The sequence below is a fragment of the Chelonoidis abingdonii genome, chromosome 5 (genome assembly GCF_003597395.2).
Source record: "Chelonoidis abingdonii isolate Lonesome George chromosome 5, CheloAbing_2.0, whole genome shotgun sequence".
Classification (NCBI taxonomy): Eukaryota; Metazoa; Chordata; order Testudines; family Testudinidae; genus Chelonoidis; species Chelonoidis abingdonii.
Genome location: NC_133773.1, coordinates 56,762,257 through 56,777,358, shown reverse-complemented (window position 1 = coordinate 56,777,358; position 15,102 = coordinate 56,762,257). Strand labels below are relative to the sequence as shown.

General features: G+C 42.0%; 2 protein-coding genes across 3 annotated transcripts in view; one reads left to right on the top strand and one right to left on the bottom strand.

Moving 5' to 3' along the window:
* The window catches only part of ANAPC10 (anaphase promoting complex subunit 10), a 265,850-nt gene that overhangs the window by 109,289 nt on the left and 141,459 nt on the right, over positions 1-15,102 (top strand). The gene's annotated exons all lie outside the window — the stretch shown is intronic.
* On the bottom strand, positions 6,210-8,426 carry LOC142046868 (uncharacterized). The gene is made up of 2 exons (XM_075066099.1): positions 7,507-8,426; positions 6,210-6,736 (listed from the first exon to the last, which is right to left on the bottom strand). The coding sequence occupies exons 1-2, from the start codon at positions 8,054-8,056 to the stop codon at positions 6,210-6,212; spliced, it is 1,077 nt and encodes a 358-aa protein (XP_074922200.1). The 5' UTR covers positions 8,057-8,426.

Below are 15,102 nucleotides of genomic sequence, written 5' to 3'. Positions count from 1 at the left end.
TTTGCATTTATTTAACCTAAAAACAATCTCCTATTCACGATCCTCAAGCCTTCATAACTCGTACTGCAATCAGTGGGAGATTTGCATATGGAATGATCCAACTTTAATTTTTAAAAATTAGATTCAATGGAATAGTTATGTGGTTAGTCAACACAAATTGCATATAAAATGACTTCAAATGATAACATTTAAAAAAACCTGGGAAGTAGTAAATCCATCACCAGCCTTTCACATCAGTAAAAATGTTTTACCTATAGAGTCTCCATCTAGGGCAGACAGAAAAAATCTCAACATTCCATAAAAGAGACCAAAAGATTATGGGCATGATTACTAATGTAAGAATGAGAAATACCTGACTACTCTGTAGGATGATGAACTAATCAGCTTTCAACAAACCCCAGCCAATAAACCACCAATGCAAGCTGCCAAAAAAGGTTTGACAGTTTGCACCATGCACAGGACTGAGACAAGTCACTTTGGGCCAGAAACTTCCTGTGTGTCAGGAAAGGAGGCATGGCAAGAACACTGTTGTGTTCCAGCAATTGCAGGGCAGCAAAATGGCCTCTTAACAGTTACAAGCTGATGTAAGTTAGGCTAACCATATGCCTACTTTAAATTTTGGTGGGATCCAAACTGGCCCCAAGATTGAGGGAGGAGGGACAAAGATGGCATGTAGCCTTCCCTTCCCACTTGTCCTACACTGAGCTCTGATAGACCAGACCCCGGAATCTGAGTCCTAGTCAGTTTTGCTGTGATTTCTTACACTGTAACTTGAAAGATAAGTTGATGTGGCAACACTGTCTAAAGTGCAGTCCAGTACTGCCAACTGCAAGCATTCAAAAATGGAATCGGCCCCCAAAATCATGAGATTATTTTAAAAATTTTGAGCCTGTAGTGGTCATATTTTCAGGCTTACCTCTGCAACCATGAGGGCTAGAAACTTACATTAAAAAAAAAAGAAAGCTGAGATTCTCATATAATAACATGACTTCAGGAGATGGAGATTTAACAAAACACCAAATATTGTGGGACTCATGATAAAATCACAAGAGGAAAGACTGGAACTCAGGAGCCAAATTTTTTAAATCCTGGTATTTAAAGTTAGGCTAATAAATTAGGCACCTAAAGAGAAGAGGCTAGATTTTCAGAGGTGCTGAGCACCCATAGCCATGGGATATGGGGTTGCTCATCTCCTCTGAAAATCAGTCCACTTCTATTTAGGTACCTAAATATGGATTTAAGAAGCTAACTTTAGGCACCCAGATTTGAAAATTCTGACCAGGACCAACAATAACAAACAAAGAGATGATGTTTTCTTATCCTGGCATTCTCCCCCATAATATTCTATAACACGAGTTATTACTACACATGCTTATGATATTGGACAACAAAAAACATTTAAACAGAAACTTCTTTCTTAATATAGCATTCCCCCAATATGGCATATAGAATTATTGTAAATAGCGGCAACATGGGGTAATAGGAGTATACTATAACATCATTGTACAATATCTTCATTGGGGAAAATTATGAAAAATTTGTAGTCACAGATGATTTAACTTTATTTGTGTAATTTCTAAAGAAAGAATATCTGTGATCCTCTTCTCCCTTTGGTCTCTTTCCTCTTCTGCCTTGTAAGAATAGTTCTGTCTGAAGTAGTTAGAACATGTGTGAATGGAAAGTTTGGTGATTGAAATTTATAAAAGAGCTTTATAGTGATGCCACAATTATCAGGTTTTTTCACTGTCCTGAGAAATGCTGCTGATAGCATCTATCTAACATGAACTACCAATAGTCCAAAAAATCTACTTCTTCCAGGAAACGCTAATGCTTCCGGGATTTGATTCCTACTGCATATATGGATACATGCTGAAATAACTATTAGTCCAAAGTATCAAATAGTATAAAACTATATTTGCTAACTGAACCATTAGGCTCAGCCAAGAGCAAGGTGCCTTAACCTTAACTCAAGAGTAGCCAAGGGAAGAAATGTATATAGTTCTTCCCCTCTGTCCCTCTTGTTCTCCAGCTGGTCTAGGAATGAACAAACTGTTTGGGATAAAAGAGGAACCGACTTGACCCATTATCCAAAACTTTATTTGAACATGAACTGGTGAACCTGGGGGACTGTGAAGGTTGCACAGAAGTGGGATAGTCTGAGACATCATAAGTTCAGAAAAGTATTCTTAGCCACTTCTAAATGTTAATAATCAATATATTTCACTGTTTATTGAAAACCACTGTATTGTACTGAATATAAAATTCAATATTTAGAACTTGCATGATTTTTTTCTAATAAAGTTAGAAATTAGTTTTATAAAGTGCTTTGAAGACAAAAATGCTACCTAAATGTTAAACATGTGATTGTCTAAACATAGAAATTCCCTATCACTAGAAGGATCCATTAAATTTTCAGAGTAAATTCAATAAGAAATGGAATTATATTTTTCAGTCAAATTTTAATAAACAAATACAAAGACCTTCTAGAGATGCTTCAAAACCAAATTTCAGATGCAAACACCTCCAAATGTGGAGATGATAGACTCATAGACTCATAGACTTTAAGGTCAGAAGGGACCAATATGATCATCTAGTCTGACCTCCTGCACAAAGCAGGCCACAGAATCCTACCCATCCCCTTCTATAACAAACTCCTAACCTATGTCTGAGTTATTGAAGTCTTCAAATTGTGGTTTGAAAGACCTCAAGCTGGAGAATCCACCAGCAAGTGACGCATGGCCCCAGCTGCAGAGGAAGGCGAAAAACCTCCAGGGCCTCTGCCAATCTGCCCCGGAGAAATCCTTCCCGACGCACAATATGGCAATCAGCTAAACCTGAGCATGTGGGCAAGACCACCAGCCAGCACTCAGGAAAGAATTCTCCGCAGTAACTCAGATCCCATCCCATCTAACATCTCCAACAGACCAGCACTACTGCACAATAAAGCCAATTGCGAAATTAAGTAATACACAATACCACCCTCCAAAACTAATTAGTCTTAAAGCCAGATATGTCTTTTGCCCCCACTACTCCCCTTGAAGGCTGTTCCAGAACTTCACTCCTCTAATGGTTAGAAACCTTCATCTAATTTCAAGTCTAAACTTCCTAGTGTCCAGTTTATACCCATTTGTTCTTGTGATCTAAGTACATTTACAGATGTAAATTTTGAGCCTATTCCTAACATCTACATCTTTCTCCTTTCATGAATCTTGTCCTGTTGGCCTATCATCTATCCAGACACCAGAAGCACTTTCTATATGCTAAACTACTTACTATAGATTGTCTTCAATAGCATTCTAATGCATTTCATATTATTAATCTCATCATAGAATTGAAAAATCTCTACAAAGTTGGAAACAACTCACTGTCCCAGCCTAGTTCTTAGTATCAAAGAAATCACCATCACACTTAGCCTTAATCAGGCATGCATCCACTGCACTTGGAGCCTCTATCTAAAAGACATATTGCAGGACACAAGCATGTAATACTACTATCCCTTGTATTCTGTCATTAGAGAGACCTTAAACTTCTGATGCTGTCAATTCAACACATTTTCTGAATATAAATGAAATTTTTAAATTAAAAAGTAAAATCTAAAGAGAAAGGAATAAATAAGACAATGCTGACATAGTGAACTATGCACATAAACATCTATAGTAGTCTAAGGTAATTTCTGTTTGTATAAACCTCTAGCATATGAATAATTGTATACAATTTCTCTGTCTCCATAAGCTATTGCCCAATTTATAGTTGGCAGAAATAAATGTGTATTTTCAGTTGTAGAAAACAGTGGTTATAATGTTTTGCCTTGTGGTGGTATGTCATGTCTTAGAATAGGTCAACAAGAAGTAAGGAATGAAGGAAACTAAGGGTAAGTTTACACTTACCTCTGGAGGGATCGATCCAGTGAGGGTCGATTTATCGCATCTAGTGAAGGCACAATAAATCAACTGCCAAGCGCTCTCTCCCGTCGACTCCAGTACTCCACCAGAGTGAGAAGCGTAGACGGAGTCGATGGGGGAGCGGCAGCAGTCGAGCTACGGCAGTGAAGACACTGTGATAAGTAGCTCTAAGTACATCGACTTTGGCTACACTATTTTCGTAGCTGAAGTTGCATAACTTAGGCCTTGTCTACACGGCAGCAGTAAATCGAAGTTATCTAAATCGATTTTATAAAACCGAATTTATAAAATCAATTTAGAGCGTCCACACCAAGAATCTTAAATTGAATTTGTGCGTCCATGGCCCATGTCTTACTTCGATTTCAGGAGCGGTGCACTGTGGGTAGCTGTGACACAGCTATCCCATAGTTCCCACTTCCTGGTTTACAGCCCAGTGCCTGCTGGGACCAAAAACATTGTCCCGGGTGCTGCTGGGTACAGCCTCACCCCCCCCTTTGTGAAAGCAGCAGCCAACCATTCCGCGCCTTTTTTCCTGGGTGAAGAGAGCAAACGCCATAGCACAGCAAGCATGGACCCTGCTGAGACCATGGACCCTGCTGAGATCAGTAACGCAATCGTGCAAGTTGTAAACACCACGCGCACTCTCGTGCTGTCTATGCTGAGCCATGAACTGCAAATTCAGGAGGAGAGGGGTAGGAGGAGGAGGAGGAGGAGGAGGAGGAGGCGGCAGCTATGGCAGCGCACCGACAAGAGCGATGATGATGATGACGACATGGAGACTGATTTCTCCCTAACCGTGGGACCCAGCATTTTGGAGCTACTGCTGGTAATGGGGCAGCTTCTACCCATTGAACGCCGATTTTGGGCACGGGAAACAAGCACAGACTGGTGGGACCGCATAGTTTTGCAGGTGTGGGACGATTCCCAGTGGCTGCAAAACTTTCGCATGCGTAAGAGCACTTTCTTTGAACTTTGTGACATGCTTTCCCCTGCCCTGAAATGCCATAATACTAAGATGAGAGCAGCCCTCACAGTGGAGAAGCGAGTGGCAATAGCCCTCTGGAAGCTTGCAACTCCAGACAGCTACCGGTCAGTCAGGAATCAATTTGGAGTGGGAAAATCTACTGTGGGGGCTGCTGTGATGCAAGTAGCCAAAGCAATCGTTAAGCTGCTGCTACGAAAGGTTGTGACTCTGGGAAACGTGCAGGTCATAGTGGATGGCTTTGCTGCAATGGGATTCCCTAACTGTGGAGGGGCCATAGATGGAACCCATATCCCTATCTTGGCCCCAGAGCACCAGGGCGCCGAGTACGTGAACCGCAAGGGGTACTTTTCCATGGTGCTGCAAGCACTGGTGGATCACAAGGGACGTTTCACCAGCATCCACGTGGGATGGCCAGGAAGGGTTCATGACGCGCGCGTCTTCAGAAACAGTACTCTCTTTAAACGACTGCATCAAGGAAATTACTTCCCAGACCAGAAAATAACAGTGGGCGATGTTGAGATGCCTGTCGTTATCCTGGGTGACCCAGCCTACCCCTTGATGCCGTGGCTCATGAAGCCATACACAGGCAGCCTGGACAGTGCTCAGGAGCTGTTCAACTACAGGCTGAGCAAGTGCAGGATGGTGGTAGAGTGTGCATTTGGGCGTTTAAAGGGGCGCTTTCGATCATTACTCACTCGCTCAGACCTCAGCCCAAAGAATGTCCCCGTAGCTATTGCTGCTTGCTGTGTGCTCCACAATCTCTGTGAGAGTAAGGGGGATACCTTTATGGCGGGGTGGGAGGCTGAGGCTAATCGCCTGGCCGCTGACTACGAGCAGCCAGACACCAGGGCGATTAGAAGAGCACACCAGGAGGCGGTGCGCATCAGAGAAGCCCTGAAAATGTGTTTTGTCGCGGGCCAGGGTATGGTGTGATTGCAGTGCTTCTTTGCCCTTGATGAACACTCCCGCCTCTATTGACTCCCTGTAAGCAACCCACCGTCCCCCTTTACTTACAGCTTGCTGCAGGACTTTCAAAATCAACCCCCCACCCTTTCATTACATGTGGCTGAAGGAAAGAAAGCCAGTATGTTTTAAAAATCATTTAATCTTTATTAAAACTCATTTGTTATTGCTTTAAAAACATGCGTTCATTTTTAAAGGATCATTCCCTGTAATAAAAGCACCCTCCCCCCTTTGGATGTATGTCTGATTAGAAAGGAACTATATTCAGAGGCACAGATTTATCTAGGTATCCCTGAAAGCTGTGCTTTGGGAGGAGGATCACAGGTAAGGAAAAGCCCATGAAATACATTTCAGCTTCATTACAGCCTTTTGGTTGGGCTCTCCATGGGGGTGGAGTGTGCTGGTGCAGGAAGCCTTCCCCCACGCGTTCTAACACGTCTGCGTGAGGGAGATATGGAACCTGGGGAGCTTGGAGGGTGATTAAACATGGACTGCAGTGGCACTCTGTAACCCCGCTGCTGTTCCTGAACAATCAACATGCGTCTGAGGATATCAGTGTGATCACGCAGCAGCTCCAGCGTTCCATCACGCCAGCGCCTATCTTCCTCCCTGCACCTCTGATCTTCCTGCCTGTCTTCCTTGCGCCACCTCTCTTCTACCTGCCGGTCTTCCTCTCGCCACCTCTCATCTCGAGCGTCTCTCCTGTCCTCCCGGTCACTGGCATCTTTCTTGTATTTTGCTATCAGTTCCTTCAAATCACTATGATGAGCTGTGTTACTGTGGCTGACTTCCATGACTTCGGAAAACATTTCGTCTCTCGTTCTCTTTTTCCTCTGTCTCTTGGGTAGCCTGGCAGATGGGGTAGTGAGTAAAGAACACTGCACAGCTGTATGGTGGAGGTAAGAGAGAGAAGTATGTAAAAAGATACATTTCTTAGAACAATGATTCCACTCACTCACACAGCACAAAACTATGCACCTTACGCAGGACATGTGATTTCACTGCAAGGTCACATTTTTCATCTTTTAATACTGGGAGACTCTGTCCCTGGGCTCAGAGCACAGTACAGATGCAGCTTGCTGGTACTACCATTATAAATTTGCTTCCAAGCAGCCATGGTAAGTCTTTATGTTGTCTCACCCCTTCCTGCTAAAGCATCATCGCAGCACAAGTCCCCTCCCCCCAGCTACATCGAGTGGCATTACAGGAGCATAATGGCCATGTTTTCTCTCCTAATGACAAAGCAATTACTTATTTAAACCAGGTCACAATGAACGACAGAACTCTGGTGAGAGTTACAGCACAAGAGGCAGAGTGAATGTTTCATGCCTGTGATCAGAGTCCTGGCGCTTATGCATCTATGCTTTGTGAAGCAATGATTCCAAATTCAGGCATGCATGCCTGGAGGGGCAAAGCATCTTTCATTGGAGGACCGGCTAAGGCAGCATTGCCCCAAAATTTACTGAAAAGGCACTTTGATTTCCTGCAATATCAATTCATGGAGATTTCTTGGGAGGATTTTCATTGCATCCCCAGACATGTTAAGGAACTTTTCATGTAACTGTAATGGCTAAAAAGAAATGACAACGCATGCTTAAAAATTGATAATTAAAAAACGCTAGTTTTTAAATATGACTGATTTAAACATTTACTCACCGCTGGTCCCTTCCATGGCTTCACTTTCTGTGATAGTGGCTTGATTAGCCTGCTGCAAGGTTAAATCTTGGGTCAGAAACAACTCCTGGCTGCTGTTGGTAATTGAGAGCTGTGTGGTATCAGCAATGTCTCCCTCATGTACCTCTTCCTGATCTTCCCCCTCTGCAGAATCCTCAGCCACAGTTGAAACTGAAATCAGGTCATCTGAATCCACGATTAAGGATGGGCGACTGGTAGCCAAGCCCCCAAAAATTGCATGTAGCTCTGCATAGAACCTGCATGTTTTAGGAGCAACTCCAGATCTCCCGTTTCCCTCTCTGGTTTTCTGGTATGCTTGTCTCAGTTCTTTCACTTTAATCCTGCATTGGAAAGAGTCCCTGCTGTATCCTTTTGCAATCATAGACTTTGAAATTCTTTCAAATACTTTCTCATTCCGTTTTGACGAACGGAGTTCTGTTAGCACTGAATCCTCACCCCAGATAGCAATGAGATCCAAAAGCTCTTCTGTGGTCCATGCTGGAGCCCTTTTTCTATTCTCAGGAGACTGCATTTTTAAAGGTGCAGCGTGATTAACTGCTGCTCAGAGCCCCACGGTGGACAAACAGGAAACTGATTCAAACCTCCACGGGTCTTTTCCTGTTTACCTGGCCAGTGCATAGGAGTTTTGAGTGCTGTCCAGAGTGGTCAGTGGTGATCTGTGGGATAGCTCCTGGAGGCCATTAACTTCGATTTCCGTCCACACTGCACTAAATTCGAATTAGTAAAATCGATTTTAGGGTTACTCCTGTGGTTTAGAAGGAGTACTAAAATCGATTTAAATAGCCCTTTAATTCGAATTAGAGGGCTGCGTCGTGTGGACGGGTGCACCATAAATTCGAATTAAAGCCGTTTAATTCGAATTTAAGGCGTCGTGTAGACATGGCCTTAGACTGACTTAGCTTGCCCACCCTCCTTCCCCAGTGTAGACCAGGCCTCAAATTTTGAAAGAGATTTTGTTTTCCCATCTTAGTAACTTATTATTTCATTGAGGACCTTTGGGAACTGATCTGAATATATTGCAGAGAAGAAAACAGCAAGGGGAGAACATTAATGTATCCTCAGTATTTGTTACGGACTGTGTTCAAATGTTTCAAAATGGTGGTGACAAATTTTTAAGCATTCCTAATTCATGTCTTATTGTCCTTTGTGGTTTGGACAGCTCATTGCTGATTGTTGGAGGGTTTCTGTAGTAATTCTTTGTGCCAAACTGTAAAGCCCATCTCACACATTATCACCTAATGTTTGCATATAATTGAGACACATGCTTTCTGGTAATCTGAGGAGGGAATGTTATGGAGGGGTTGTTACATTTTCCAAGAACAAACAGTGGAAATTACTGTAGGAATTATTTAGAGAAGTTCTATGGTATGTGTTACACAGGAGGTCAGACTAGATTCCTTCTGAGTCTAGGACTCTAATAAATTAAATCCTAGGGTTCAGGTCAGGAATTTTCCCACTGACTATTCTTTATTAAATCATTAAATATGGTCTAAAGCTGGAATTAACGGTCCAAACCTTTCCCTGCACTGAACTTTGGGGATTCAGATAAAATGGGACTTGGATCCCAGTCAGTGCTAGTCTTGGGCTTGTAACACCAAATCCACCACTGTTGTGTCCATCTCTGTGTAACAGCCCTTTTCTTAAAGCAAGACATTGCTTTGGTAAGTAATGTGTATGTGCATGTCAGAGAGAGTGAGAGAAGTGAGAAACCACAGAGATACTTAGTAATGAACATTGCTCCTGCAGCAGCAAGTGGGGTGAAAGGTTGTTGTAGCAATGACTGGTATTACATAATATGTCCCATCTGTCTGCAGATGTGTGAGTTTGTTTTAATGTTTTATGAGGTTTTTATTGCATTATAATGCAATCCCCAACCCCTCTGCATTTGCTAGTTTGGTCACAAAATATAATTAATTTTAAAATACCTAATGCTTCAGCTATTCAATACTTTCCTGACAGCTTCTCACTGTATTCCCCCCCCCCCCCCAGCTTCCACCACCAACAACAACAAGGTTATGGTACCACTATGCCCCTGAACTGCTTATGCCTGGGAAGTTTTGAACAGGAGTTTTAATTCTCTTATCATACAAAATTCCCAAGTTTGAAATGGATTCCAATGTTGTCTACATACCTTAAATCCAGGCAATTTAATTATTGTTCTCAGATCCTACCCATTATATGTTATGGCATGCAATTGGCAGGTTAGATGAAGGGACAATAAACAGTTCTTATTATACCCCTTTGAGGTCTCCAGATTTAGGTAAGGTGATAATGGAATTGATAGCAGCCATACTATTTTTTCAAGTTTTGGGGACTGGTACTCTGCATTCAAAATGAACCTCCCTAGGAGCCTGGACAGCTTTCTGAAAGTGCACTCTGGAGTAGCCAAAGGCCACTGCAAGATAGACTCCAGACTTATAAGAGACTGGAAAAAGGAAAGCCCAATCTTCGCTTTTCATTAAAACAGACATAGGTGAGGTTGGAAACAATGGAAGTCACTGACTGATAGACTAAGTGTTAGTCTGGTAAGCTAGTAGAAGACTCCCTAAATGTTGGAAACCACTGATGTACCTTTAGGGCAACTTGTCTTCTGGTCATTGCTCTCTATTAAACAATAATAAGCTTGAGTTAGTTTAGTGACTTTTAAAAATAAAATAATAACAAATAATAAAAATAATACCTTGGGCTTATACATATAGCCCTGCATGGATACAAAATTTGTATCTGCAGCCGATGCATATACATGGTCCATAGATATCTGCAGATTTGCAGGGCTCTACTTCTACAGTGCTTTCTGATCAAAGAACTCAGCACACTTCATAAACACCAGTTAATAAAGTCACACAACATTCTCATGTAGTAGGCGGGTAGCATTATACTGAAATGGAATTCTATCAATCAACAAGAGTGCAGAGATACTATACAATCATTAAAGTACAACCACAGAGTTTTACACCAATTGTGCCATTTCCTGCACTCTCTGACTGGTTCTGAGTGTTTGATTTGCATGATCACAGAATAATACAGCTGGCTGAAAAACAGACAAATCATCACACACAAAAATTCAGTTTCATTTAAAAAGTTATTAAAAATGTCAAATTTCAAAACATGTCAGCTAGCTCTGCTGGTTAGCTCTTTATCCTTTAGTCAGCATGGGAATCCTTGTGCTATGACAACCACTCTTCAACCAAGGAGAGCAGGTACAGTCCAGTGGTTAGGACTTAGGAAACCTGTGTTCAATTCACTGCTCTCCCACAGACCTCATGTGTGATCTTGGCCAAGTTACTTAGGGCATGTTCACACTTACGTACAGAGCGATCGATCCAGCAGAGGTTGATTTATCGCGTCTAGTGAAGATGCGATAAATCGACCGCCAAGTGCTCTCCCGTCGACTCTGATGCTCCACCAGAGTGACTGTAGGCGGAGTCGATGGGGGAGTGGCAGCAGTCGACCTACCACAGTGAAGACACAGCAGTAAGTAGCTCTAAGTACGTCGATTTCAGCTACATTATTTTTGTAGCTGAAGTTGCATAACTTAGACTGACTTAGCTCACCTTCCCTCCCCCCACCCCCCAGTGTAGACCAGGCTTTAGTTTTGCCTGCCTAGGCCCCATTGATTTCAAAGGAAGTTAGGAGCCTAAATGCTTTTGAGGAACTGGGCCTCTGTGCTTCAGTTCTCCAGCTGTAAGATAATAGCACTTCCTTACCTCACATGAATGCTGTGAGGATGAATACATTAAAGATTGTGAGGTGTACAGATACTATAGTAATGGGCACTTCTAAGTACCTTAGGGTAGCTCTACTCTTCTGGTGGTGTGTAGATTACAGACACTGCATGCCCAGCTAGCATTGGTCTGAATAGCAGAGTAGAGAGTGAGGCCCAAGCTGGTGCTTGGGGCAGCCCATGGAAGAGGGCGGCATGTCCAGGTCTTCGGCAGCAATTCGGTAGCAGATCCCTGAGTCCCTCTCAAAGGGAAGGACCGGCCACCAAATTGCCACCTAAGAATGAAGCAGCGCGGGAGAGCAGCCACTGAAGTGCCACCGATCATGGCTTCCCCTGCCTCCCCTTTGGCGCTTGGGGCGGCAAAAAAGCTGGAGCCGGCCCTTGGCACAGCTTAGGTGAGTAAAGTAGAGTGTCCTGCATGCCTGAATTCTAGGATATATACTCTACATGTCCAAGCAGTGCCTCCCATGTCTATTCCCCTATTTTTAGCCATGTAGTGTCCTGCTTTCTCCCGACTGCCAGAGGCTTTCCCTGTTGCAGTGAAAGTCTTGAGCAGCAGGAAATAGCTCTGGCATTAGGGAGGCAGCAGGGAAAGGCTCCACCAGCACCCTGTTGCCAGGCCTTTCCCTTTTGCCTCTCCTATGCCAGAACCTTTCACTGTTGTTCGTGTAGCTACACACCATGAGTGTGAATGCCTTTCCTCGCAGCATGTAGCTACATGTACTCTACACGCTGCCACAAGTGTAGACAATATCCCAGATAGACTGTATGGTTTTTTACAAGTAATTATATTTTGGCTAGCCAAATCCCTGTATACTGTTTGACTGCTATAATTCCTTGGCTCTGATTGATTTCTATACTCAGAATTGTCATGGTTTCATTTTGGCAACAAGAATTCTTCCTCACCATCTAGTCTCCTTTCAAACTCTCAAATTTACATGAACTGGAAGGGGGTAAATCTTGAAGAAAATGAAAATGGGTCTATTAAAAAAAATTAAATTACCCGTCTCCCCCTGCCCCCAGCCCCGCTCAAAACAAAAATGAATGAATGAAAAAACCCACCATGTACTCTGCGGAAGAACAGGGAGTAGAGAACAGTCAATGAAGCTTCCTGCAGCTACTTTTAATGGTACAACACATAGTGATATAGGGTTTTAAGTGAGTGATTAGCAGAATTGGTTGGAAAATGAAAAGATACTTTGTGAAAAATTTCATAATAGTTTCTGTTTCACAGGGTTTGATGTGGACCTGTTTTCCATTTTTCAAAACATCATGATTACTTTACTGAAAACTTAATAAATATTATACTAACATTTTTTCTACATATTTTTTAAAAATCATTATTACTATAGGTCCTTTACTCAAAGTGGCAATAATTTAAAAATGATTTTGTAAAAGTGTTAATAAAATGTCAATTAAAGTGTTGAAGAAAATTTCACAGAATCAAAGAAAATTTTGGAAATGTTGGGACATTTTCATAGAAAGTTTCATTTTAGAAAAAAGTCCATTTTTCAACTAAGAAATATTTTTGTGTGGAAAATTTCAGCCTATTCTAGTGAAATACAATAAATGTGAATGAAATACTTTATACAATCATGTACAGAGCAGTTTTTATCTCAGTATTTTCAAATAAAACTCAGCAACAACATCCATAAGAGAACTATATGCAAAAAGAAAAGTGACTTCAACTTTCAAAAAAGAACTGTCTTTCCTCTTCAGTTACTCCAAGCTGTTTGTTAAACATAGAGCTCAGTCCTTCCAGCCTGTGGTCAGCTCCCAACTGGCAAAACCATGCCAGGGGTGGGGCTTACCCTATAAAATCTCATCTACCATTTTGAAACTCTTTTCAAACAAACACAACTCTTAATGCAAAGAAGCAGGCAAACAGGTAATTTACTGTTAAATGTTATATTCCTAACTGAATCTGCACCTCTAGTGAAGGAGAGAAATTTCCCTTTGAAAATAGATGATTTAGATTATAAGTTATTTCTCTTAAGGTTGGAGAAGGAGAAGAGAGACAGAGAGAGACAATATAGAAAAAACAGGAATACGGAAGAGATGGCAGCTCTGGAACAGAATATATTCCTTCACCCAGCCTGTCTTCTCTAAAATTACAAAAGAGAAGGCAGGAAAAGGGGAGACAGAAATAAAAACTCATTAATCCTATGCATTTCAGTCCTAGTGGAATAGCCAAAAAAAAGAAGAAAGAGATAAATGGAGCTGCTTGCCCCACATTTGGAGTCTCAGATTGGATTTTCAGTACGTAAAAGGATGTTTTCCATACTTACGTACTAAGTTTGTGATTTAGTTGCCCTGTTACAACTATGTTTAAAAACTAGGCTCACAGAGCATTAAGGAAACCTTACCACGGGTACATTACACCCACATTGTAGCCAGTTGTCAAAGACAGCTTTCAATTGAGGACAAGTTGCATTAGCTATTGGAACATATTGCTTATAATGGTAGGGTTCGCAGCATCAACCTGGGTCTCAGGAATAGCTCACTATGCAGAAATCTTGTTATTGCTCCCTCAAAGTTGCTTCTATCAGTTTCAAGCTTACAGTTTTTTCCCCATCTTCTTTGGTCATATCAGCAATAATATATTCTTATATAGTGTGCTTCATTCACAGATCTCAGAAAAGAAAATTACAAATGAAGGTTAAGTATCTTATGGATGGAGAAATAACTGAGGCCCGGAGAGTAATTGTCTAATTTCACACCATGAGCCAGTGACAGAGCAGGAATCAGAATCCAAGTCCATTGCCTTCTATCAGATGAACTGTGTTGCATCCTCTGATCTGTGTATCTCTCTCTCTCTCTCTCTGTGTATGTATATATACACATGCAGGCGCACACACACACACACACACACATATATATATAAAAACAATTGAATACCCTTTTCTAACAGCTACACTATGTTGTGCTCGTGTCAGATGTCACCAGCTCACCAGTGTAATGCCAGGTCAGAAATTTCATGGGAGAGTCTAGGATTTCATAAGTGCTAAGGAGTTAGTATGGGGTAATTCAATAGGTGAGATCTGAATTACTACAGAGAATTCTTTCCTGAGTGCTGACTGGTGAGTCTTGCCCACATGCTCAGGGTTTAACTGATCGCCAGATTTGGGGTTGGGAAGGAATTTTCCTCCAGGGCTGATTGGCAGAGGCCCTGGAGGTTTTTTGTCTTCCTCTTCAGCGTGGGGCACGGGTCACTTGCTGGAGGATTCTTTGCACCTTAAGGTCTTTAATCCACGATTTGAGAACTTCAGTAACTCAAGCATAGGTTAGGGGGTTGTTACAGGAGTGGATGGGTGAGATTCTGTGGCCTGCATTGTGCAGGAGGTCAGACTAGATGATCATAATGGTCCCTTCTGATCTTAAAGTCTGTGAGTCTATGAGGTGTTGCTCTTCCTCCTGGTCCAGTAACAATGTGCCAATGACCTAACATGGGTTTAAAAACACTGGGCTGTCCAAGAGGCTGTCTTCTGAATGCAGTGCAAAACCACTGCCCAGATTACTTCAGTACTCCACTGAATGTTCTGAAAGTGAAGGGGAGTTAATGTGACTTGTGCCCTGGTCAAATTCAATTTAATTTTAATACTTAAATTCCTTTTTTGCTTTTCTTTGCGTATGATACTCTTCAGTACCTATACTAATCTGTTATGAGCTTTTTGTCCCCACGCTTAGTTTCAACTCATAGCTTTCTGCAATGGGTGGATAGCTATATAGTTTACTGTGGCACCTTATAGACTAACAGACGTTTTGGAGCGTGAGCTTTCGTGGGTGAATACCCACTTCGTCAGACGCAGGTAGTGGAAATTTCCAGGGGCAGG